This window comes from Alosa sapidissima, chromosome 18 (assembly GCF_018492685.1).
Source record: "Alosa sapidissima isolate fAloSap1 chromosome 18, fAloSap1.pri, whole genome shotgun sequence".
Taxonomy (NCBI): Eukaryota; Metazoa; Chordata; class Actinopteri; order Clupeiformes; family Clupeidae; genus Alosa; species Alosa sapidissima.
In genome coordinates this window covers 31,385,773-31,413,657 of record NC_055974.1, presented here as the reverse complement: position 1 = coordinate 31,413,657, position 27,885 = coordinate 31,385,773, and the positions used below count along the sequence as shown (strand labels likewise).

The following is a 27,885-nucleotide window of genomic DNA, read 5'->3' as shown; positions in this document are numbered from 1 at the left end:
ATCACAATCACAAGTACCACATGCTACTCATACCACATGCTACTCACAAGTACCACATGCTAATTACAAGTACCACATGCTACTCACAATCACAAGTACCACATGCTAATCACAATCACAAGTACCACATGCTACTCACAATCACAAGTACCACATGCTACTCACAATCACAAGTACCACACGCTAATCACAATCACAAGTACCACATGCTACTCACAATCACAAGTACCACATGCTACTCACAAGTACCAAATGCTAATCACAATCACAAGTACCACATGCTAATCACAAGTACCACACGCTGATCACAAGTACCACACGCTAATCACAAGTACCACATGCTAATCACAAGTACCTGTCTAGTTCCAGTCCATAAATATATTGGTTTTATGAACGTTAGTGGCATGCGCCATCACAAGCTTCTATTTACTGCGCCATAGGCTACATTATACTACATTTTTGTATAACTTGGTGGAGAGGTGTAGCACAGGGTAAGGAAAACTCATTCATTTTTGGAGCTGATCCAGCTAAAAGAGAATTTCAAAGTATTTCCCATAGAGTAGCCTATTAGCTTGCAACGACAGCGAGAGTGACATTTGGAGAGTGGTGTCTCCGGCGAGTGTTCCATTAGATCAATAGCAATGCAATGCAGGTAAAGAGTAGCAAATAGGTTACTCAAAAAGGTAAATGGGATTATTGCACTTTTGCAAATGTGACGTAATCAGTCAAAGAGCCATTGTGTTTTGTGTAAATAGAGGTTAAGAAAGATATTCAAGTTTTTGTTAATAAAATGTCAATTTATTCATAGTGTAATATGTAATACCTTCTGACCTGGCAGACTTCACACACACACACACTTAACACAGACACACACACACACCATCTGGGTCTGAAGCTACGTCTACACTAGCGTATACGTTTTATTACGGATTTTAGGACCAAATCTGCGACCTTTTCAGTTTCACAGAAGATACAATGTGCGTCTCCATGACTACCACTCATACACAGTAGATACCATGTGCGTCTCCATGACTACCACTCACACGCAGTAGATACAATGTGCGTCTCCATGACTACCACTTATCTGCAGTTAATATGGTGTGCGTCTCCATGACTACCACTCATACACAGTAGATACGATCTGCGTCTCCATGACTACCACTCATACACAGTAGATACAATGTGCGTCTCCATGACTACCACTCATACACAGTAGAAACGATATGCATCTCCATATTACCCCCTGATACGCAAATCTCACGACCATTCACCCTTTGTCAAGTACCGAAACCTTATGTTACTGTTGCTAGGTTATATAAACAATGGCCATGCAGCGTTAAAAACCTGCATTAAAACTAGTAATCCTGATTCCTGATGCAGTCAACAAGAACCACATGACAAACGTGCCAATCATGACAAACGTGCAGTCAACAAGTACCACATATCAAACGTGCCAATCATGACAAACGTGCCAAACGTTCCAAACATGACAAACGTGCAGTCAACAAGTACCACATGACAAACGTGCCAAACATGACAAACGTGCAGTCAACAAGTTTGGGCACTAGGGAAGAGATGACCATCAGATAAGCAGCAGTATTTGCTGCTTCGGTTCGCTGGTTCGAATACCATCATGTCATGTGGACAATGGGATGAACCGCAAAAAGAAAGTGTGTGTGTGTGCGCGTGCGTGCGTGTCTTACGTGAAGTCCTGCAGGATGACCCGTGCGGGTCTGAAGGGAACCTCCACGCTCTTGGTCTGCGTGTTCTGCCAGTCCAGAATGTTCTCCACATCGGAACTCTTCACGAGGAACTCATCACAGTTCCGCACCGCAGACTCCAGTAGCACACGGATGGAGAACGGCAGACGCACTGCAGTGACAGAGAGAGAGAGAGAGAGAGAGAGAGAGAGAGAGAGAGAGAGAGAGAGAGAGAGAGAGAGAGAGAGAGAGAGTGTGTGTGTGTGTGTGAGTGTGTGTGTGTGGGGGGGGGAGAGGAAATAAGATCATAGAGTTATATGAAGGCCAACCACAGTTCCATGTTTACCTGTGTAAGAGAGAGAGAGAGAGAGAGAGAGAGAGAGAGAGAGAGAGAGAGAGTGAGTGTGTGTGTGTGTGAGTGTGAGTGTGTTCCATGTTTACCTGTGTAAGGCGGGGATCACATTGGCCAGCACCAAGTGGTTGTGGGCGGCAAGCGTAACGCAACACAGATCATAATAACCTCTCTCTCGTTCCTAAGCAAAACAAATGATTTGCCTAAACTGACAATTGAATACGTTCACGTTGCGCTTTGAAAGCTGAACCAAGTTCAACGCTCAGCTTGCTCAACACTAGCGCTACACCAGCGCTGCCGCTGTTCCGCTGCAGAACCGAGGAGAACAATAGGACACCTGCCGCTGTTCCGCTGCAGAACCAAGGAGAACAATAGGACACCTGCCGCTGTTCCGCTGCAGAACCGAGGAGAACAATAGGACATCTGCCGCTGTTCCGCTGCAGAACCAAGGAGAACAATAGGACACCTGCCGCTGTTACGCTGCAGAACCGAGGAGAACAATAGGAAATCTGCCGCTGTTCCGCTGCAGAACTGTAGAGAACAATAGGGACACCTGCCGCTGTTCCGCTGCAGAACCGAGGAGAACAATAGGAAACCTGCCGCTTGCCACTGGTCTGTGTGATCCCTGCCTTAGAGAGTTAGTAGATACAGTAGATACAACGATGATGGTGTGTGTGTGTGTGTGTGTGTGTGTGTACAAAAGAACTCCCCAGAGGTTGTGTAGCTGAGTGAGCGAGCCTATCATATCTGGGGTCCAGCTTGGTGAGGTTAAAGTGTGTGTGTGTGTGTAGCTGAGCGAGAGAGCCTACAGTATCTGGGGTCTTCAAGCTTGGTGAGGTTGAAGAATCTATCTATGTGTGTGTGTGTGTGTGTGTGTGTGTGTGTGTGTGTACCTACCATATTTGGGGTCTTCAAGCTTGGTGAGGTTGAAGAATCTATCTGTGTGTGTGTGTGTGTGTGTGTGTGTGTGCCTACCATATCTGGGGTCTCCAAGCTTGGTGAGGTTGACGAATCTATCTGTGTGTGTGTGTGTGTGTGTGCGCACACCTACCATATCTGGGGTCTCCAAGCTTGGTGAGGTTGAAGAACTTGTGGTCGGGGTTCTCTGGGTCCAGCGACTCCACTATGCGGGCGAACGGGTTGCTCATGGCTGCAGTCTGGCGTTATCTATACACACTCACATACACTCACACACACTCACACGAGGCACACACACCTCCTGCACACCTGGGGCAAAGAGCACAAAACAAAAACACGTCAGCAGCAGGAAAAACAACTGTTGCCCCCAGCCCTGCCACTGTGGAGGTTCTGATGCCCCCAGCCCTGCCACTGTGGAGGTTCTGTTGCCCCCAGCCCTGCCACTGTGGAGGTTCTGTTGCCCCCAGCCCTGCCACTGTGGAGGTTTTGTTGCCCCCAGCCCTGCCTCTGTGGTGGTTTTGTTGCCCCCAGCCCTGCCTCTTGGTGGTTCTGATGCCCCAGCCCTGCCTCTGTGGTGGTTTTGTTGCCCCCAGCCCTGCCTCTTGGTGGTTCTGATGCCCCAGCCCTGCCTCTTGGTGGTTCCTACTCCTGTGCTGCCCCCAGTGATCAGCGTAGGCTTTGAATGTGAGCTAGCAGAGTGGTGCTACGTGACACACAGCACCATCCACAACAACATCAACACCATCAACAACAACATCAACAACAACATCAGAGATACAGGCCACCTCCTGAGATAGAAGGAGAGAGAGAGAAACAAAGAGAGAAAAAACAGAGAGAGAGAGAGAGAGAGAGAAACAAAGAGAGAAAAAACAGAGAGAGAGAGAGAGAGAGAGAGAGAGAGAGAGAGAGAGAGAGAGAGACAAAAACTCCTTATAAACAATCTTATCTGTGGACAAAATGAGTTTACATAAGGGGCTAGGTGTTGGATGACACCTGCGGTGTCCACTGCACCATGAGCGCCCCCTGCAGGTGAGAACAGCTGCACTCTGAATCTGGATCCTCCCTCCAGCCTCTGTTCTGCTCACCACAGAAAAACAGAAAGAGGGTCAAACAGCCAACAACCAGCTCTACTGGACCAGTTAAACCCAACAACCAGCTCTACTGGACCAGTGACCAGTTCAACCCAATAACCAGCTGTACTGGACCAGTTAAACCCAATAACCAGCTCTACTGGACCAGTGACCAGTTAAACCCAATAACCAGCTCTACTGGACCAGTTAAACCCAATAACCAGCTCTACTGGACCAGTTAAAACCAATAACCAGCACTACTGGACCAGTGACCAGTTAAACCCAATAACCAGCTCTACTGGACCAGTGACCAGTTAAACCCAATAACCAGCTCTACTGGACCAGTTAAACCCAATAACCAGCTCTACTGGACCAGCTAAACTAACCAGCTGTACTGGACCAGCTGACCTAACCAGCAAAACAACAAGCCAATGATATCTCTAATGAACTGGTAGCTCTGCTTCCTAACTTCCTGCTTTGAAACCGGCCAGGGGTGTGCGTACGTTCATCTGCCTGCAGGTGTACATGTGCTTTGTGTGTGTGTGTGTGTATAAGGTGGAGCTCAGGAAGTAGGCTGGGCTTACCCATAGACTTTTCTTCCTGGTATGCTGGCATACCTTATGTGTGTGTGTGTGTGTGTGTATGTCTGTGTGAGCATGTCTGTATGTGTGTGTGCATGAGCATGTGTGTGTGTATGTCTGTGTGAGCATGTTCACATGTGTGTGTGTGTGTGAGTGTGTGTCTGTATGTGTGTGTGAGTGTGTGTGTGAGTGTATGTCTGTGTGTGAGTGTGTGTGTGTGTGTGTGTATGTCTGTGTGAGTGTGAGAGTGTGTGTGTGAGCATGTACATATGTGTGTGTTTATGTGTGCATGAGCATGTGTGTATGTGAGAGTGTGTGTGTGAGTGTATGTCTGTGTGTGAGTGTGAGTGTGTGTGTGTGTGTGTGAGTGAGTGTGAGTGTGAGTGTGAGTGTGAGTGTGTGTGAGTGTGAGTGTGTGTGTGAGTGTGAGTGAGTGTGAGTGTGTGTGTGTGTGTGAGTGAGTGTGTGCTCCCAGTGTGTGTGTGTGCTCCCAGGCACACACACACACACACACTCCTCTCTCTCCCCAGTGTGTGTGTGTGTGTGTGTGTGTGTGTGTGTGTGTGTGTACTCTTGGGGTCAGTGGAGGACAACAGTAGTTGCAGGAGCCAAGGTGATAGGCTGCTCTGTGCCAGTGTCCATGCCAGGAGAGTCACATCATAGCAGTATCATGAGGTCACACACACACACACACACACACACACACACAGCCTGTCGCACAGTGAGGCAAAAACAGAAAGAATGGTAGAATTCTCTGTTAGGTGAGCATGTTAAAGTGTAAGCCCAAGTGCCACAACTGTGTGTGTGCGTGTGTGTGTGTGCGTGTGTGTGTGTGTGGGGGGGGGTGATGCTCTACTCCACGTGTCTCGGTTTCAAAGGTGAGCCAAACCCTACGCAACACCCAGCACCTGTACACACACACACACACACACACACCATATCAGATCACACACACACCATGCCACCAACATCATGTCATAATACACACAAGCACACACCATGCCACATCACACACACACACCACACCACCTACATCACATCACATAACGTCACATCACACCATGTGTGTCCACATCGCACACTGGGTTTGCAACAGACACACTCACTCTGGGATAAATGTCAACGTGCTTCACGCCCCCCCATAGATTACAGAATGTAAGGCTATACTGCTCTACATACTGCTCTAGCACCAGGACCAGCAGAGTTGAGCTATATGTTTGTCATACCTGGTATTCTCTTATAAACAGGGATAAAATACACCAACTTCAGAGGAAAATAACTAAAGTTAGCACATGTGATTTTCACTAATCCTAACTAGACACAATACATATCGAATATCGCATAAACACGTGATGATGTTTCATGTAGCCTACGACGTACTATGGTAACAACGAACTGTCATAATGTTACATATTAGACAAACTGGACTTGGCTACATGGCTTATCTGTGTGGAATCGCAACGAACCTTGTAACAATGTTGCAACAACAGCCTGTTTCGAGTGCCACGTTCTGTCACAGAACCACTGTTGCCTATTAGCTTAGCTTCAACCATGCTAGTTGTTACATTTGAGAAAACTCCAATAAACAGCACACACATCTTATAGTGTCATGGGCTAGTACATGTGCTGAGATTAGTGTTTGATTTAGACCTGATGCTGGTGAGCTACACCAGCTCTGAGAGCTGTCAGTCAGTTCCTTCAGTCAGAAGTGTAAATGCTAATGTTATGTTAGCAACAGTAAAGTCGCAGGATAACGTTATATCAAACCCAGAATTGCCCATGTTAAAGGAATACCATTCACCTAGTGAAGGTGCACACATGACTCTATATCATTACACACATCTCAATCCGGCTCGGTGTAGCATTCACCGGCTGGCAATGTCTCAAAAGCCCGCTTGACTACCAGGAACTAACGTTAGCTTCTAATGTTGAAAGGGTAAAGCGTTAGGTTTCGTAAGCTATATCGCTAGAAACTCTACTTGTTTTACTGAGAAGTGAATATTCTAAAATCAATATCAGGGACATATTATTATGTAATTGTTGGAAAAGGTACGGGGACTCGAAACAGTATAATTACGACTTACCGACTGCAGTTGTTTCCTGAGTAGACTTTGTGTCAAGTCAACTCCACGCTAGCGGAGGTGTAGTAGGTGTATAGTGCACATATTCTAGGGACATTACGGCAAGGAGATTTTAAAGATACATCAACGTAGACCAGGCACGTGCAGAGATGGGGGGCTACAGGGGCTCTAGCACCTGCCCTTTTGCCCCTTTGATGTCCAAGTGCCCTTTTGACAAGACCCGTTTTTTACTTTTTAAAATTTGTAATACTTTCGCTAGTTCCAACGTGAATATTCGCTAAAATGTCTCATTAATAGTTTGTGAAATTAGAAATGTACAAAAATAACAATTTTCTGTGTTAATATTAAATGCCTTGCGGCCACCAATCCGTGACGTCATACATTCAGTGGACTCTCAGGAGACGTTTGTGAGCACGGTAAGGTCACTTGGCAGTTAGCCTATCTGAACATGCAATAGTATTCAGCTTAGAGATAGAGAATAAAATGTTTAAAGTTGTTTCATGTTTAATGAAGTAGGCTATCAAACCCGTTTTAACCATGTCATGATCCATCCATTTCAATAACCTGCCAGCTTCGAAAATCTAAGGCTGAACGTTCATAACATATTCTGGTTACTATGTTATTGTAGCTTAGGTTAGTAGACCTAGTTCATAAAACAGAGTAGGCAAACCTTTTCTAAATCGCCATAAGCCGACGACATAGGCTACTGTAGTTGTTTAACTAACCCAACTCCACACGTCGTTCTCTGTTTACAGTAGGCTACATTACGCGTCATTTCGCTCAGTGGCCACACGCACAGCACCTGAATCTGCAAGACACCAGCTTGCTAATGGTGGTAGTTCACTGTGATAAACATTAAAATTATAGCCAGACTAGGCAATAACATATTTGCTGCCGCTAGGGTGCGTCTAGATTTCTAGGCTATTAAAATTAGCTGTGAATTTAATCAATAAGATGTAGCCTTATAGCCTATGATCTCTGTGTAGACGATAGCCTAATGCAAACTGAAAAGACTGTCTGTGCCCTGGCTACAGTAGGCCTACAGTACATGCACAAATTATTTTGTGGATACAGTGTGATGGAAGATGTTTTATTTTGATAGAATTTGCATGTAGCCTATGTATTCTCTATTGGGTTGAAATCAAAATTAAGTTTTAAATAAAGTTTGTTTTCTGAAAATGTTGTTCCATGTGCCCTTTTTTTAAATTTGAGCCCCTGCCCCTTCAAAGGCCTCTGCACGCCCCTGACATAGACGGCCATGGACATGTGAAATTAACTTATGATGATATCTGTTAACAAAGGCTACCAATAATAGAGGAAACCAAGTCAAGCCAAGTTAATAGCAACATTGCTAATTGATTACATTCATTCCCTAATAAGTTCATTTACCCTATATATCAGTACTTACGGTAATGATTCAGCTGTTTAACCATTCAGCTGATCACATTGCTGCTTTCTCCGAAAAGAAAAAAACAAAAAAACAATGGAGCTCGTGACGGGTTCATCATGTGCAGTTTATGCGGTAGCTACTGCAAAATGTATAACCTAATCGCATAAGTAGGCTAGTATCTTTATAAGCTACTAGTTTTGAAATTTGGGGTTAGACTTAAACATAGATATTTACCAAACAAAGACATTTACCTCTTTCTTGCAGAGGGTGTTGCGTCTGTCCTCCAATGGAAAAGCCTGAGATATTGCTCAACAGAGATCAAGCCATTACGCAAACGTGATGTACTACAAGCACCTCAACACATCATTCTGTAGCCTCAGTGGTTCCCAAAACACATTGGCAGGTCCCCCTTGGGAAATTAAAACATGTTGGTGCCCAACACCACACTGAGAAAGACTCATTCATTCATGAGACATGAAAGATGTTGCAAAAGTGGGAGAATAAATCTGCATGTGTATATTCAGTATAGTCTATACAGTGTTATGTTTTGATGCAACTTAACAACTTAATCTATGTGTACAGATGTTATTCGTTAACCCTGTGTAAATGCATAATTCCAAGTGTATGTACTAATGCTTCCACTGTTAACCCTTCAGCCAGATAGAGACATCTCTGCCCTCAGCAGAGGAGTTCTTAACAAAAGATCATGTTCCGCAACAATGTAAGGTTCTAAAATTCCATGTTGAAAATCAATGAACCCAGAAATTCTTTAAAACGTTCATTTTCCAACATTCTCGTCACACCGGTGTGACTGTTCCGGTTGATGTCTAAAAGTGTGAATTTATCGGCAGCATCTACCACGAGGACATTCATAAAGAAATGTATTTCTTTGCATTAAACACTGCAAGGCCCAATCTATACATTGTATATGCACCTCACTGCCATCCCCAATGTATACATTATATATGCACCTCACTGCAAGGCCCAAACTCTCTCTCTCTCTCTCTCTTTCTGAATGTGTGTGTGTGTGACACTCTCTTTGTTAACCACAGAGTGGTTTCAGTTGGTTTCAGAATCTGAGCTCTCCCTAGTGGCTCAACTGTGAACTCCTGAAGCCATTCCTGCAAGTCTGGAACTTAAAAGATTATAATTGTTTTCAGACAATGTTTCTGCCAATATGTATAAATTAAGAGTTATTTATCTGTTGTTAACATGAGTGGTTTTGGACTTTGTGATCATGTCCAAGGCCAACAGGAAATCAACTTTGACTATTTGAAAATATACTGTACGTACCTCTGAAAGTGTACTAATAGGCCTACAACTCTATTCGCCTTAATCACCTGGCAGCCAGAGTGAGGCTACAGGGTGCACTTGCCATCACACTTCAGTCCAGCGGGTGGTGGTAATGCACTCCGTTTGCAAACTGCCACATCAAGACAGGTGTCTTCAAATTATTATACTGTACACATGCACTGCACTCAGGCGATCTCTATTATTATACTGTACACATGCACTGCACTCAGGCGATCTCTATTATTATACTGTACACATGCACTGCACTCAGGCGATCTCTATTTCACTAATTATACACATGCACTGCACTCAGGCGATCTCTATTTCACTAATTATACACATGCACTGCACTCAGGCGATCTCTATTTCACTAATTATACACATGCACTGCACTCAGGCGATCTCTATTTCACTAATTGTGGTAAACTAAATTTGTTGGTCCGCTGTTGGTTTAAGTCAGTCACTTTAAGGGGGATGAATATTTATGAAATCGCTTATTTTGCATTATATATATTTTAATTAATTAACATTACTTTGTAGAAATTTGCTTTCACTTTGACATTAAAGAGGGGATTTTTGTAAATTATTGTAAAAAAAAAAGCCCAAATTAAAATGATCAAGATATATTTGTGGGAACCCTTTCAACAGGTGGGTTGAAATATTGCATGATGTGTTTGTGGGGTCCCTTTCAACAGGTGGGTTGAAATATTGGATGATATGTTTGTGGGGACCCTTTCAACAGGTGGGTTGAAATATTGGATGATATGTTTGTGGGGACCCTTTCAACAGGTGGGTTGAAATATTGCATGATATGTTTGTGGGGACCCTTTCAACAGGTGGGTTGAAATATTGGATCATATGTTTGTGGGGACCCTTTCAACAGGTGGGTTGAAATATTGGATGATATGTTTGTGGGGACCCTTTCAACAGGTGGGTTGAAATATTGCATGATGTGTTTGTGGGGTCCCTTTCAACAGGTGGGTTGAAATATTGGATGATATGTTTGTGGGGACCCTTTCAACAGGTGGGTTGAAATATTGGATGATATGTTTGTGGGGACCCTTTCAACAGGTGGGTTGAAATATTGCATGATATGTTTGTGGGGACCCTTTCAACAGGTGGGTTGAAATATTGGATCATATGTTTGTGGGGACCCTTTCAACAGGTGGGTTGAAATATTGGATGATATGTTTGTGGGGACCCTTTCAACAGGTGGGTTGAAATATTGCATGATATGTTTGTGGGGACCCGATATGTTTGTGGGGACCCTTTCAACAGGTGGGTTGAAATATTGGATGATATGTTTGTGGGGACCCTTTCAACAGGTGGGTTGAAATATTGCATGATATGTTTGTGGGGACCCGATATGTTTGTGGAGACCCTTTCAACAGATGTAGTCCCCCGCTCTTATCTAGTCCAGTCCAAAAGACATCATCTCAGTGCAACGTTGTATCGTATGCCTAGCTCACATCGTATAGCCTAGCTTATATATGCATTTGAATGATACATAGGCCTACATGTGAAATGGGATACTTTTAATTCTCCCAGAATAGCAGGAATGCAGGTTTAGTGTAGTTGATACTGAAATAGCAAATTATTAAACCACACAGCATATGTTATAACAATAACATGCACAATAATATGATTTATAATTCACATTTAGTCAGTGCTGTTTTCATTGCCGGTGAAGTAGCTTCCTCCACTGAGGTTAAACAGCTTAGAAGTTCCCACCAAGTCTCCCTGTCCTTCGAGTAGGTGTTGTGATAGAGTCCTGGGGAAGGGCTGGTTTCATCAGACACGTACACACTGGCTAAATAGCACTGGAGAAACAATGCCCCTTTCCATTAGACTCGTAAATCATCGTACACCCACCCGTACAACATGTACGAATGAGTTGCTAAAGGAATGCGTTTCTCTCAAGCCACGAGGGGCATTAGCAGGAGGCTAGTCATTGTTATTGTTTTGTGCTACATGTAGCCTCTAGCTAAACGGCTGGAAAACAAATTGTTACATTGTATTGCACGCACAGCAAGACCGTGCAATGCATGAATTGGTGATCGGATTGAAGCAGCAATGTAATCTTGTTTGTAAGAGCATTGCATCAACATTAAAATGACCAACACAGTACATGCTAAAAAATACATGTCATCTCTTCTCAACTATGGGCGCAGCCATGTTTGTCGTCAGGTCGTATGTCAACCTCGGGGTACCCTCAAGTACTCTGAGGTAAAGGGGGTGTGCCTGCGTAAAATGCCGCAAGAAAGCTGGGTAATTTACACTTTCCAACTCGGGCGACGGATTTACAAGTCTACTGGAAAGGGCCACAAGTATCCTCGCGCTAACTGGCTAGCACACTGAAGGAACAGGTAGCCTAGCACTAATTGGCCAGCACAGAGGGATTGTGTGGGGCAGGTAGCCTAGTGACAACTCTGGGAAGACAGGTAGACTAGCTCTAACTGGCTTGCACACTGGAGGAACAGGTAACCTAGCGCTAACTGGCTAGCACACTGGAGGAACAGGTAACCTAGCGCTAACTGGCTTGCACACAAGGGGGACAGGTGGCCTAGCGCTAACTGACTTGCACACAAGGGGGACAGGTGGCCTAGCGCTAACTGACTTGGACACAAGGGGGACAGGTGGCCTAGCGGTAACTGGCTTGCACCGAGGGGGGACAGATAGCCTAGCGCTAACTGGCTAGCACACAAGGGGGACAGGTAGCCTAGCGCTAACTGGCTTGCACACAGGCGGGGCAGGTGGCCTAGCACTAACTGGCTGGTGCACTGGAGGGATGAGGGAGGATGTCATCAGCGATCATGGCAGTTCTGTCCTCTTGCTGCCCTTGTTTGGTCAGTGGGACAGTTTTGTCTTCCTCAGCAGTAAGTGCTCATGAAGTCAGTGGGGCAGGTCTCTCTTTCTCTTGTTGCTCTCGCGTAAGCGCTGCACGCGGTAGGTCCTCCTGGCTAGCGCACGCTCCTCCTCCTGAACCTCGGTGTCGTCCAGGACCTCCAGACTGGACAGCTGACTGATCACATACAGCCTGCAGGTCAGAGCAGAGACAAGGGATGATCAACACTACTCATTATCATTCCCTCACGTAAGAAAACTAAAGTAACACTACCGAGATCTATAGTAGTCTAACACTACTGTATAAGAGATCTATAGTAGTGTTACACTACTGTATAAGAGATCTATAGTAGTCTAACACTACTGTATAAGAGATCTATAGTAGTCTAACACTACCGTATAAGAGATCTACTGCATCGTAGTATAACACTACTGTATAAGAGATCTATAATAGTCTAACACTACTGTATAAGAGATCTATAGTAGTCTAACACTACCGTATAAGAGATCTACTGCATCATAGTGTAACACTACTGTATAAGAGATCTATAATAGTCTAACACTACTGTATAAGAGATCTATAGTAGTGGAACACTACCTTATAAGAGATCTATAGTAGTCTTGTGGGGTAATTTTTATTTTTCTCATTGAATGTTTAGTATACCACATGTAATGAAATCTAATTGTCATCTCCTTACTCTCATGTTTTCTGAAACTCCTATGTTGGAATGTTTAGTTAAATTAACCCCTGTGTCACCGAACTGTGGGTAACCCTCAGGATGGGGGGTCGTAAACATTTCTTATCTCTGTTAAAATACCAGATGGTTAGGTGATCACTGGAGGGTGACAACTTGTGATTTTCCATGGGTGTGTGTTGAGGGTATAAGAGTTGGCTTCACCCACAAGTGTGTGGGCTTGTTACTTGTTACATTTAATGTGGGTAACATGCTCCCGGCGTCGTGAATAAAGCTGCAGTCTCACACCAAGATGGCGGCGCGTACACACGCAGCGACCTCTCTCTGTCCTAACCGTACGGTGTTTTGTTCGTTTAAAAAGTGTTTGTCCGAAAGTTTTACGTGTTCGTCTCGTCTTACTACGTCGTACTACAAGTACAGCAGGCAGTTTTTAATCGACATCTGCAAAAGCAAGTTTTGCAGCGTTCTGGACTTTGCAACAGAGACGCTAAAGGAACTCGGACTACTCCGGCCTGCAACAACACCGGACTCGCCTGCTACTCCTCCCCCGGAAAGAAAGCGTCGGAAGCGGTGTGCGAGGAAGCAGAAGAGGGGCAAGCGCGGAGGCGTCCGGGCCAGGCTAGCGGCCAGCCCAACTCGCCCAGCCATACCATCCATTCTCCTGGCAAATGTACGATCACTGGACAACAAAATGGATCACATACGACTGCTGAGATCAACGAACCGGACAGTAAGTAACTGCTGTGTGCTCGTCTTCACTGAGACTTGGTTAAATGACAACATTCCGGACTCTGCTGTACAACTGGAGCAGCTAGCATGCTATCGAGCAGACAGGGCCATTGTAAAGGGAGGTAAATCACGAGGAGGAGGAATCTGTGTTTACATCCGTGACGAATGGTGCCGGGACACTGTAGTAGTATGCAAACACTGCTCACCACTGGCAGAGTTTATGATCATAAAGTGCCGTCCTTTTTACCTGCCAAGGGAAATTACTGCGATTCTGCTAGTCGCAGTATACATCCCGCCTACCAACAACAACAGCGATAAGAACGCGGCTCTCAGTGAACTGTACCAGGCTGTCAGTGAACAACAGACGGCACACCCAGACGGTTTCACCATCTTCACTGGAGATTTTAACCATGCTGATCTTAAAACTGTACTTCCAAAGCTACACCAGCATGTTGATTTTCCAACAAGAGGAGATAACATCCTGGACCTGGTCTACACTACACACAAAGGAGCATACAAAGCCACCCCCCTCCCCCACATTGGACTTTCAGACCACATAACTGTTATGCTAATGCCCGCATACAGACAAAGGGTAAAAGCGAACAAACCGGTTCGTAAGCAGGTAAAAGTGTGGCCTGAGGGAGCCTCCGATGCTCTTCAAGACTTCTTTGACACAACAGACTGGGAAATGTTTAAGCAGGCAGCCACTTACAACAACCGGACAGACATAGAAGAGTATACAGACACTGTAACCTCTTACATCACCAAGTGCATCGATGATGTGACCCACACAAAAGACATCATCACTCGGGCCAACTGGAAGCCATGGCTGACAGGGGATGTCCTCAGGCTGCTGAGGGCCAGAGACAAAGCCTACAGAGCTGGGGATGAAGCTGGCATGAGAACAGCGAGAGCCAACCTGTCCCGTGGCATCAAGGAAGCAAAAAAGGAATACACTCTCAAGATAACCACCCACTTCAAAGACAGCAGGAACGCACAAAGCCTATGGCAGGGCATTCAGGCCCTCACGGACTACAAGCCCGCGCCACAGAGCTGTAAGAGCAACATCCCTCTGCTCAACAACCTGAACCGCTTCTTTGCTCGCTTTGAAGCACAAAACAGCACCTGCCCACAGAAGACCCATCCCCCTCTACATGAGCAGCCCCTGTGCCTCTCTGCCGACAGCGTGAAGAGGACACTTGCTGCTATCAACACCCGTAAGGCAACAGGTCCAGACAACATCCCAGGTCGTGCGCTGAAGGACTGCGCAGGGGAGCTTAAGGATGTCTTCACAGATATCTTTAACACTTCCCTGAAGCAAGCCATCGTCCCATCATGTTTCAAAGCTGCCACCATCATACCTGTGCCGAAGAAAACTGCTCCATCCTGCTTCAATGACTACCGCCCTGTGGCACTGACACCCATCATCATGAAGTGCTTTGAGCGGCTTGTCATGTCACATATCAAAGCCATTCTCCCCCCCACCCTGGACCCCTTCCAGTTTGCATACCGAGCCAAGCGGTCTACAGAGGATGCAATCTGCTCTGCCCTCCACCCAGCCCTCACCCACCTGGAAAAAAGAGACTCATATGTGAGATTGCTGTTTATAGACTTCAGTTCTGCATTCAACACCATAATACCACAACAACTCATCTGCAAACTTGACAAACTGGGACTCAGTACCTACCTCTGCAACTGGCTACTGGACTTCCTCTGTCAGAGGCCTCAAGTAGTACGTGTTGGCAACAATACCTCAAGCAGCATCACACTGAGCACAGGGGCCCCCAAGGCTGCGTGCTCAGTCCGCTGCTCTTCACCCTGCTGACGCATGACTGCACTGCAACCTACAGCAACAATCACATAGTGAAATTTGCTGACGACACAACTCTGGTGGGTCTCATCACCAAGGGCGACGAGATTCAATACAGGTTGGAGGTCGACCATCTGACCACGTGGTGCAGGGACAACAACCTCCTGCTGAACGTCAGCAAGACCAAAGAGATTGTTGTTGACTTCCGGAGAGGTCACACCCAACACCTGCCACTGACCATCGACGGTGCTGTGGTGGAGAGAGCGAGCAGCACCAAATTCCTGGGGGTGCACATCAGCGAAGACCTCTCCTGGACCACCAACACTGCATCACTGGCGAAGAGAGCTCAGCGCCGCCTGTACTTCCTGCGGAAACTCAGGCGAGCAAGTGCTCCACCAGCCATCATGACCACATTCTACCGAGGCACCATTGAGAGCATCCTCTCCAGCTGTATCGCTGTGTGGGGCGGAAGCTGCACTGAATACAACAGGAAAGCCCTGCAGCGCATAGTGAACACAGCTGGAAGGATTATTGGTGCTTCACTCCCCTCCCTGAAGGACATTTACACCACCCACCTCACCCGCAAGGCGACCAAAATTGTGAGTGATGCAAGTCACCCCGCTCACAATCTGTTCGATCTACTGCCCTCTGGGAAGAGGTACAGAAGCCTGCGCTCCCGCACTACCAGACTCACCAACAGCTTCATACACCAAGCTGTAAGGATGCTGAACTCTCTCCCTCCTCTCCCCCCTCCACCCTCAGCTACATAACATCCTGGACATTGGACCCAAAATGGCCGCGTGCACTACTCCACTTGCACACTTGCACACTTGTACACTTTACAACTTGTTGTTGTTGTCCTGAAAACACAACACTTCTGCTGCTCTTACATAACTTGCACCACTATGTCACTTTCTTTCTTACTTAGGTCAAACAGAACTACCCAAGCCTTTTATTGGCCTGACTTTGCACTAGTATTTTATTGACTGTCTATGCACAATTTAAACCAAATTTTGCTGCTCTTATTTTTTTCATTATTATATGTGCCCTCTTATTTACTTACTTTTTCTGTTTACTTGAATGTTATGTTTGTCTGTGGACTTAAATTGGTAAAATATGTCTTGTCTTCACCGTGGGATAGAGAGAAACGTAATTTCGATCTCTTTGTATGTCTGGAACATGTGAAGAAATTGACAATAAAGCTGACTTTGACTTTGACTTTGACTTTGATTAATTTTGACCACAGTCTAACACTACCGTATAAGAGATCTACTGTATTGTAGTGTAATACTGCCGTATAAGAGATCTATAGTAGTGTAATACTGCCGTATAAGAGATCTACTGTATCGTAGTGTAATACTGCCGTATAAGAGATCTACTGTATCATAGTGTAATACTGTGTATAGGAGATCTAATACTACTGTATAAGAGATCTACTGTGTTGTAGTGTAATACTACTGTATAAGAGATCTACTGTATCGTAGTGTAATACTGCCGTATAAGAGATCTACTGTATCATAGTGTAATACTGTGTATAGGAGATCTAATACTACTGTATAAGAGATCTACTGTGTTGTAGTGTAATACTGCCGTATAAGAGATCTACTGTATCATAGTGTAATACTGTGTATAGGAGATCTAATACTACTGTATAAGAGATCTACTGTGTTGTAGTGTAATACTGCCGTATAAGAGATCTACTGTATCATAGTGTAATACTGTGTATAGGAGATCTAATACTACTGTATAAGAGATCTACTGTGTTGTAGTGTAATACTACTGTATAAGAGATCTATATTAGTGTAATACTGCCGTATAAGAGATCTACTGTATCATAGTGTAATACTGTGTATAAGAGATCTATAGTGTAATACTACTGTATAAGAGATCTACTGTGTCATAGTGTAATTAGGGATGTAACGATTACCGATATAATGGTAAACCGCGATAAAAATGTTGACGATAACAATTACCGTTTTCATTTCAAATATCATGATTATCACGGATGATTACCACGGTGTGGAAACCGTGTGTTTAATCCTTCCCAGCTTCATCCGAGCCTGCTTTTGACATACAGTAGGCCTGGTACAATGAAACAAAACTGGTATCCTACTGATTCTGTTATCTTCTTGATGGATTTAATTGTGGCACAAAGCCAATTAAACATGACCAAGGAAAAAGTGAACGGGACAACACAAAATGCCTTGGTAACGTTATGCTATGAATTAAGAATGCTCAGCTCAGCCAGGTTTGTTTGTGCAGTCAGGATGTAGGCCTATGAATGTGAATGAAAATATGCCCTTCTCCAGTAGCAATAGGCCATCTTAAAATGCACCAGAATAAAAGAATCACATCTACTCAGTAACAATTTTTTTACCCTCCCTCAGCACCCCCTCTATGACCACTCCCAGGTGAAAATGAATTCCAGCGTCCCTGGTTAAATGTTGCACTTTTGATGTTTTACCTATATTTTGTAATATAGTGAATGCTGTCACACTTTTTGAAACTTTTGAAGCTTTCTGAACATATTGAACACACTTTTAAAAATATTGCGATAATACCGAAAACCGCGATAATTTTGGTCACTATAACCGTGAGTCGCTATATACCGCTGCGTCGACGTTTCTTTCGTGATTTGGGAAAAGCCTGTAAAAGTCCTGTCAGGAAGCGATTACATCAATGTTTGTTGGTATATCCAGTTTTTAATATTTTTTTTCCGAAGTGTTTACAACTTAGTGTTAACTAATAATTGTTGCAAACTGGACTACGAACAAAATATTAGTGCATTCCTGGATCTACATCCTTATGCATGCTTCCTGCCAGGACTTTTACGGGCTTTTCCCAAATCACGGAAGAAACGTTGACGCAGCGGTATAGTAGCAGATAATCAGGCAAGTCTTATTTAAATAAACTCCTGGTGCACTTACAAACTTTCTAATGCCTCGTTATTGGACTAAAGGTCATAGTTGTACTACTGCAGAAGTTTCGTACCATTCAGGGCATTATTAGTGGGGTAATTTACGAGATAAAAGTTGGTTCCATTACGACTGCAGAACGTCATTAGTTTCTGACAGCACTACTCGACCAGGGTTCGACCAAGGGAAAACAGGTTCTGGGAGGGTGTTTGGCTCGGGATCATGGTGCAAAGGACCCTAGGGTGAAATTACTCCGAACCATCGCTTTAAATTTTCATACCGTTACATCCCTAAGTGTAATACTTCTGTGATAGTCTGTAATACCTCTAGTATATCCTTGCCCTCTAAATTACAGTCTAATACATTACTTATAGTACTTCTATCATGTTTATGGGTGAGGTGAACTCACCTGTAGTCCAGGTACTGTGGCAGACTTCCTCCATTAAAGTAGCTGGGAGCTGCTTCATTGTTCATCATGCTCAGAATCCTGTGGGAGGCAGGAAATAACACCATTTAGAACACAAGTCTCAAGTCTACAGTCACCTTCAGCTGAAATCTCAAGTCCACAGTCACCTTCAGCTAAAGTCTCAAGTCTACAGTCACCTTCAGCTGAAATCTCAAGTCTACAGTCACCTTCAGCTGAAATCTCAAGTATTTTCCCATTTACATGATGGCAGAATGTTGCTGTAAAATGATGAACTGACATTCACACGGCTTGAGTACGGTGGCCAGAAAGTGCAAAAAAAAAAAATAACAATGGTAAATTAATTCTTTACAAGATTAAAAACAAATGTACAAGTTTTTAAACAAATGTACAATGTTTTAAGCAAATGTACAATGTTTTAAACAAATTTACAATGAGTGAACAAATTTACAATGAGTGAACAAATTTACAAGTTTTAAACAAATTTACAATGAGTGAACAAATTTACAATGAGTGAACAAATTTACAAGTTTTTAAACAAATGTACGTTTTTTACGGAAAGGGTAGGTACAATAGACGGAAGTGTGGTCTATCAAACACTTCACACTTCCTAGCCTTCTTGTTAGCTAAAATGTATTGCGAAGCCGCTATTCGTCAGATAATTTACTACTTTAATCGAGGCCATTCTTATTATGTCATAGTTGACATGATGGCCACCTTGCATGAGGTTAAGATTAGTCTGCGCGGTTTAAAAAACAAACTTAAAGAGGCTGGACTGTCTTGTCGCAAAGGATATTCCTCAAGAAATATAGTGAGGAGAGCGATCAGGCTGGAACTTTGTGTAGCCACCTCACTTCCTGTAGCCACTACTTCCGTCTATTGTACCTACCCTTTCCATAAAAAACGTACATTTGTTTAAAAACTTGTAAATTTGTTCACTCATTGTAAATTTCTTTAAAACTTGTAAATTTGTTTAAAAAAATTTAAATTTCCCTAAAACATTGTACATTTGTTTAAAAACTTGTACATTTGTTTTTAAACTTGTACATTTGTTTTTAATCTTGTAAATAATTCATTTACCATTGTTATTTTTTTGCACTTCCAGGCCACCGTACTACGGTTTAATCTTGTAAATAATTCATTTACCATTGTTATTTATTTTGCACTTCCAGGCCACTGTACTTAAGCCTGAGCCAACGGTCTTAACGACCATCACACACTTGACATCAGCTGATCCCATAGTTTAAATCTGGCACGGTCACTGTACTGACACACACTGTTTGTTTGAGATCTCAGGTCAAACTGAGGAAAACCCATCATCACACACATGAGTGTGTCACTCATTCTGATTCTGCTGTCAACCTATTATCAGATGAAACTCATTACCCAATCATCCGCATGGGCATATCAAACTGATGAAAGATCACACCTCTGCCATTAGAGAGATGGAGATCACACCTCTACCATTAGAGTCTGCTCCACACTAAAAGGCTAGTGTGTGTGTGTATCTGGTGTACAGCTACAGAAGAGTGTTTTTTATTTAACTGTCTGCTCCACACTAAAAGGCTAGTGTGTGTGTGTGTGTGTGTGTGTGTATCTGGTGTACAGCTACAGAAGGGTGTTTTTATTTAACGGTCTGCTCCACACTAAAGGGCTAGTGTGTGTGTGTGTGTGTGTGTGTGTATCTGGTGTATAGCTACAGAAGAGTGTTTTTTATTTAACGGTCTGCTCTGCCTCCACAAACCCACGGCTTCAGTGGTCGCTCTGCTAGGAGAGTAACCTAACTATAGCAAAGAGTCTTACACCACCTCATCACAATGTGTGTGGCTTCAGTGGTCGCTCTGCTAGGAGAGTAATCTAACTACAGCAAAGAGTCTTACACCACCTCATCACAGTGTGTGTGTGTGTGTACATACGTCTGAGATTGTGTTAGCCAGCGCACCATCAGCAAGTGTGTGGTCATCATCTAGACCATCTGTGTGTGTGTGCGTGCGTGCGTGCGTGTGCGTGCGCGCATGTGTCTCACTTGATGTTGGGGAACTTGCAGCGTATCTCCTCGACGATGGTGGGCAGGTTGCCGATCTTGTTCTTGTTGATCCAGAGAGTGCTGAGGCCCGGCATGTAGGGGAACTTGACGTGGGCAGAGTAGTTGTTGCAGTCCAGGATGAGGGTGCTCAGCCTCCCCAGCTCCCCCAGCAGAGCAGGGCTCCGTTAGACACACAGTTAAGGACACACACAGGAAGGACACACGCAGTCAAGGACACATAGTCAAGGACACACGCAGTCAAGGACACACGCAGTCAAGGACACACGCAGTCAAGGACACACGCAGTCAAGGACACACAGTCAAGGACACACGCAGTCAAGGACACACAGTCAAGGACACACAGTCAAGGACACACGCAGTCAAGGACACACGCAGTCAAGGACACATAGTCAAGGACACACGCAGTCAAGGACACACGCAGTCAAGGACACACAGTCAAGGACACACGCAGTCAAGGACACACGCAGTCAAGGACACACAGTCAAGGACACACGCAGTCAAGGACACACGCAGTCAAGGACACACAGTCAAGGACACACAGGAAGGACACACGCAGTCAAGGACACACAGTCAAGGACACATAGTCAAGGACACACGCAGTCAAGGACACATAGGGTGTGTTCGAAACGGGAGACAGCTGCCTACTGCCTCCCTCTCTACATAGAGAGCTGTCTCACTAGACATGACTTTGGATTAAATGCATCTTTTAAAAATGAGCGTAGCACTCTAGAATCTTTGGTTAACACTACGGTATGACGTTAGCAAAGGCCTGACGTTAAACTAAATTAGCTTACGTAAGCTAGTAGGCTAACGGTATAAATTAGTTTTACGGCCGGCAGATATATCAGACCAGACACTATTAATGGTTACAACAATGGCATAATCAGATAGTAAATTGTTTATTTCTCATCTCTAATCTACAAATCTAAGCAAAATAAGATCACACAAATTACATTTTAAACAGATTCAGCAGCCATTACCGATGTCATCCGCCATGTTTGTTTACCTTTCACAGCTGTTACAGACGTTGCCGCAAGGGATTATGGGTAGGAGGGAGCATGAAGTGTGCATCGATGCTGCCTCCAAAAATGACCGTTATTTGGGAATTCTAAGATATCTTAAAAGGCAGCAGAATTTGTTTTTTCGGTTTCGAACCGCACTTGCTGCCTTGCTCCCCAGTTAGATATCTTAAAAGGCAGCAACTTTACCCGTTTCGAACACACCCACAGTCAAGGACACACAGTCAAGGACACACGCAGTCAAGGACACACACGGGAAGGACACACAATTCATCCCCCATGACACCTCAGGGAACACAAGACACCATCAAACAGTGCAATTAACACAAAGCAACTCAAATCGCCAACACCAAACATTTAACTCAAATCACCAACACCCAACATTCAACTCAAATCGCCAAGACCAAACATTCAACTCAAATCACCACACACCAAACATTCAACTCAAATCACCACAACACATTCAACTCAAATCACCAACACCAAACATTCAACTCAAATCACCAACACCACACATTCAACTCAAATCGCCAAGACCAAACATTCAACTCAAATCACCAACACCAAACATTCAACTCAAATCGCCAAGACCAAACATTCAACTCAAATCGCCAACACTACACATTCAACTCAAATCACCACAACACATTCAACTCAAATCACCAACATCACACATTCAACTCAAATCGCCAAGACCAAACATTCAACTCAAATCACCACAACACATTCAACTCAAATCACCAACACCAAACATTCAACTCAAATCAAATCACCAACACCAAACATTCAACTCAAATCACCAACACCAAACATTCAACTCAAATCGCCAACACTACACATTCAACTCAAATCACCAACACCAAACATTCAACTCAAATCACCAACACTAAACATTCAACTCAAATCACCACAACACATTCAACTCAAATCACCAACATCACACATTCAACTCAAATCGCCAAGACCAAACATTCAACTCAAATCACCACAACACATTCAACTCAAATCACCACAACACATTCACCTCAAATCACCAACACCAAACATTCAACTCAAATCGCAAAGACCAAACACTCAACTCAAATCACCAACACCAAACATTCAACTTAAATCAGATCAAATCCCCAACACCACACATTCAATTCAAATCACCACCCCACATTCAACTCAAATCACCACCAAACATTCAACTCAAATCACAGCAGGTAACACACAGCATCTAACTTCAGTTCTTCATTAGTTCTCCAGCACTCCTGCCAGCACCCGTGAACCCAGGTAACAATCCTGCATGCACCTGTGAACCCAGGTAACACTCCTGCATGGCACACCTGTGAACTCAGGTAACAATCCTGCATGCACCTGTGAACCCAGGTAACACTCCTGCATGCACTTTCGAAGCCAGGTAACACTCCTGGCTGTGTGGCACACCTGTGAGCACATGTGTGTGTGTGAGTGCCCGTTTTCCGTCGGAGAAAGGATACTCGTCCAGCAGGTTGTAGCTGAGGTCCAGCACCTCTAGAGAGTCCCTCTGCTGCAGGATGGGCTCGTAGGGGATCTCCAGCAGGCCCTGATAGGCCAGCGAGAGGCACCGCAGCCCACCCACTGGCAGGGGGCTGCCCCCAGACGCCGCCGCCCCTGGCTCCATGGCTCCTCCCCTTCCTCCTCCACACACCCTCAGAGAGGGCGCGCCCCCACGGACGGGTCGTCGGGGAACATTCCTCTGCTCCAGGGGTCAAAGGTCAGGGGGTAGGGGCGGGGTTCTGCAACACAAGATGGTGCCACTGTTACAGTCGCTCTCAGTGGCTTGGGTGCTCAAATCAGAATCGTAATTCTCAAAACTACTACTCGTTCAGCCTCCACATCATTCTGTGCAAAAGTGTTGGCCCAGTTGTTATGTGCAATCTACCAAGTATCATTTTGCCTGTTTTTGGGAAGAACTGTTGTCCCGTAAGACATTCTGGCCTTTTATTCCTGTAAATGATAAGTATAATGTATATGTAAATGTCTGGCAACAAACTAACAAACTGCAGTGGAATGGGGGGGGGGGGGGGGGTCATCAAAACTGGACAATGCAATAATCATAACATCATTATATAATCATATAACATGCAATAATCATGACATCATGATAAATGAGACTATGCTAGAGCCTGATGAAGTGACTCCCCCTGTCTGTGTGTGTGTGTGTGTGTATGTAGATTCCAGACACCAGTGGCTTGGACACGGCAGTGATCTTACAAAGAGAAGAGAGAGGGAGAGAGAGAGAGAGACATAGAGAGAGAGATAGAGAGAGAAGGAGAGGGAGAGAGAGAGAGGACAGTCCAACACCCTGAGAGACTAAGATCTTAACAGCATGAAGTGTGGCCCACAAAGAAAAAGTTTAATATACATTGACACTCTCTCTTCTCTTCTTTTCTCTTGTCTTATCCTCTCTTCTCTCTGTCTGTCTGATAGTGACTTATTATCCATCTCTCTCTCTCTCTCTATGTCTCTTACTCTCTCTCTCTCTCTATCTATCTCTCTCGCCGACAACATTTTTGGATGAACATAACCAAAAACAGGAACAAAACCAATTTCACTTGTTCCGGAGTGAAAACACTATTTAGATAACCGGTTAATTATCATTATTTATTGTTCCGATTAATTATTCTTTAATGATTATTCTTTGAATATTATTCAAAACTCCATAGGCTTGGAAAATCCCCTGCCCACAAAGTGTTCCCCAGACCCCGGATATATTTAGTCAGATTTTATGAATCAGTGTCTCCCCTTTATGAGTTGATAAAAAGGATTTTCATATCCTTATCCAACACTATCTAGCTGCCTTTTCCAAGTATGTAGCCTAAATAAGTGAAACATTGTGTGAAATAACATAGGCTACCAGAGACACTAAATATATAGGCCTGGTGTCATGCAGTTGGTAGCATCACGCATATGAAAGGCTATTATTTTCAGTGCCTGAAATTAGGCTATCAGACATTTTTGAAGATCTATTCTAATTGCCGGTTTTAATATCTCGCCCCACACCTCAGTTCAGGCACAGTGTTTTTAGCAGTTAGCCTTGATATCTAATGTGCTTTGATTTAAGCTCCAAGGCTATTGAGCAGAAAAAAGCCTATAGTATTGTACCACTGGCCATAAATCAATTTGTAAAGACAATGTCATTTTTAAAGGAACATTATTAACTGTTCTTCTGTAACGTTCTAACTGGTTCCCCTTTAGAGGGGAGGCCTTAGAACACTGGAACATCATTAACCGTTCTTCTGTAACGTTCTAACTGGTTCCCATTTAGAAGGAGTAGGAGGAGACGCCTTGGAACACTGGAACAAGAACAAAAAATGTGTGTTTTTGCTCAGAACGAACCGAAATGAAAATCCTTCTGTTTTCAGTGCCTGGTACATACAGCACACTGAAATATGCATTCCCTCATCCTAACCCTCCTTTCTTCTCTCTCCCTCACAACCATTATCTCTCTTTCCCTCTCTCTCCCTTTCCCTCTCTCTCTTTCCCTCTCTGTCTCTCTCTCCTTCTCTCTCTCTCTCTCTCTCTCTCTCTCTCTCTCTCTCTCTCTCTCAACATGACCATCTGATGTTCAGGCAGTCACACTTCCTGCACTGTCAAATCTAGGTCAGATTCAATTTACTGCTTATCATATGTTTGTCTGGAAAATTCATTGGCAAGGCTTTACAAAACCGAAGACATAATAGCTCTTTCATACAGAGCTTCTACCCTTCTCCTTAATCCATGGAGAGGAGGTATCGATATTACAGCAAATCTATGGATAACACAAAGATAAACTACGGACTAAACTACACTGGAAAACATTCAGTCTTGATAAACTTGGGAAACAGAACACCTCATTTTCGATGTTAGCATCCAGGATAGCATGGCCATGCTAATTTTCCCAACAGGAACAGGAAAGACAGGATCTCTCAGTTACCCTAGGGCCACAGTCATTCAAAGCATAATACAAACACACACACACACACACACACACACACACACACACACACACACACACATCTTTTCACAAACAGATAGTGCAGACATCTAAAGTATAACTCACCGGTATCGTTAGGCTTTCTCTGTAGAGTGTGGAAGAGTGTGTGTGTGAATGAGTGAGTGAGTGAGCGTGTGTGTGTGTGTGTGTGTGTGTGTGTGTGTGTGTGTGTGTGTGTGTGTGTGTCCAGTACAGACAGAGAGGGAGGCTGGACTGCTCAGCTCACATAAAAGGGCCTCTTTCAAGGACGTGGTCCGGATCACAAGATTTGGATAATCACATTGGCTCTTAACCCCTTCCTGTTCACCCTGCTGCTGCAGCCCCAAGCACCAAGGGGGGGGGGGGGGGGCTTCTGACGTGTGTGTGTGTGTGTGTGTCTATATATATATATATATATAAATACCAATTTTAGTAAGAGACTAAATACAATGTAACTGAATTTAAACAATAACCATACAACACATCACAACTGTGTAAGAAGTAATGAATTAGATATAAGGCAAACAGATAAGTCTTTAGCCTCTATGTGAAAGGGCCATCCAACTGGTCAATGCCACACAGAAGGGGAGGGCAGAAGTGGAGACCACCATCATATCACTGTGTCTGCATGAGTCTGTCTCTCTCCACCATCATATCACTGTGTCTGCATGAGTCTGTCTCTCTCTCTCCATCATATCACTGTGTCTGCATGAGTCTGTCTCTCTCTCCATCATATCACTGTGTCTGCATGAGTCTGTCTCTCTCCACCATCATATCACTGTGTCTGAGTCTGTCTCTCTCCACCATCATATCACTGTTTAATTTAATTTAATTTATTGTGCTTATAGAGCGCCAAAACATTACACATGTATCATGGCGCTTTACAGAATGTATGCAATCAGAGAAAAAAGGAAAGAAAGGAAGAAAAGAAAAGAAAGAGAGAGGCCCAGGGGTAACAGAGGCGAGAAAAACTCCCTAGAGTTGGAGATACATATAGAAACCTCGAGCAGATCCACGACTCAAGGGCCTGACCCATCTGCCTAGGGTCAGTACAGGACAGTAAGGTCTGTACACATGACAAATGCATATGATAGTCAGGTGTAGAGAATAAGACATGGTGTTAAAAAGCACTTGAGCTGAAAGTTAAAGAGGTGGGGTGATTACGTATCCGGTTTGATAATTCATTGATCCTGATTTAGTGAGAGAAAGTTCAAATAGTCCAGCGTTGGATTTGTCCAGGGGAAGGGAGTTGTCAAGGGGCATGTGGTGGGTCGTACAGGCCAGGAATCCAGATAGGGGGACAGTAATAGGGCAGTCGAGGATGGGACTTCAGGTGAGATGGGTGAGAGGAGGGCCAACACACGGATGGTTGATGACTGGTGATGATATACCTCACAAGTGAGGTACAGTAAGGGGGAAGAAAGAGAGATGTAGAGTGGGTTAGTACTGAAAATCAAAATGGTTAATGTCAATAAGTAATCAGTGGTACTATATATTGTTACAGTATACCATAGTGAGAATATGCAAGAGAGAGAGAGTTGAGAGAGAGAGAGAAGAGGGGGGGGGGGGGGGTTGTATGGCATGACACATGAAAAGTCCATGACAGCACTATGCTATAGCAGCATAACTAAGGCATGGTGAGGGGTAGTCGGCACCAGCGCAGGTATGGTCAGTGACCACCATCGCACGCGCGACTGGGGTGCCAGTCACACAAGGACTCAGCAGGGTGGTCCATTCCAAGAATCCCTGAGGTGGGTGAAGTTCCACACCGCACCATACCTAACCATGGGAGGCAGTAAAGAGGTATGTTTTAAGTCTAGACTTAAAAATAGGGAGGGTGTCTGCTAGTCGAATTGAGGAAGGGAGATTATTCCAGAGGAGGGGTGCACGATAGCTGAAAGCTCTGCCTCCTACTGTAGTTTTTGAGATTCTTGGAATTACAAGAAGGCCAGTATTCTGTGATCGTAGTGGTCTGGGTGGGTTATATGGGACTAGGAGATCTTTAATATATTCTGGTGCCTGGCCATTAATGGCTTTG

General features: G+C 44.3%; 2 protein-coding genes across 3 annotated transcripts in view; both read right to left on the bottom strand.

Annotated features, from left to right (window-relative positions):
- The window catches only part of aco1 (aconitase 1, soluble), a 30,406-nt gene extending 23,581 nt beyond the window's left edge, over positions 1–6,825 (bottom strand). Inside the window, exons 1-3 of the mRNA XM_042070018.1 lie at positions 6,706–6,825; positions 3,104–3,279; positions 1,704–1,872 (exon numbers count right to left, since the gene is read on the bottom strand). Of these exons, the coding sequence (XP_041925952.1) occupies positions 1,704–1,872; positions 3,104–3,200 (266 nt within the window). The 5' untranslated portion in view covers positions 3,201–3,279; positions 6,706–6,825. The remainder of the gene's footprint in view (positions 1–1,703; positions 1,873–3,103; positions 3,280–6,705) is intronic.
- A 4,817-nt stretch (positions 6,826–11,642) lies between these two features.
- Positions 11,643–26,067, bottom strand: LOC121689843 (U2 small nuclear ribonucleoprotein A'). 2 transcript variants are annotated; one of them, XM_042070081.1, is made up of 5 exons: positions 25,935–26,067; positions 23,350–23,628; positions 20,829–21,011; positions 18,788–18,865; positions 11,643–12,422 (listed from the first exon to the last, which is right to left on the bottom strand). In XM_042070081.1, the coding sequence occupies exons 2-5, from the start codon at positions 23,511–23,513 to the stop codon at positions 12,278–12,280; spliced, it is 570 nt and encodes a 189-aa protein (XP_041926015.1). In that variant the 5' UTR covers positions 23,514–23,628; positions 25,935–26,067; the 3' UTR covers positions 11,643–12,277. The 2 variants fall into 2 exon arrangements, with proteins under 2 accessions (XP_041926015.1, XP_041926016.1); XM_042070082.1 differs by having other exon boundaries at positions 20,829–21,008.
- Positions 26,068–27,885: the final 1,818 nt, after the last annotated feature.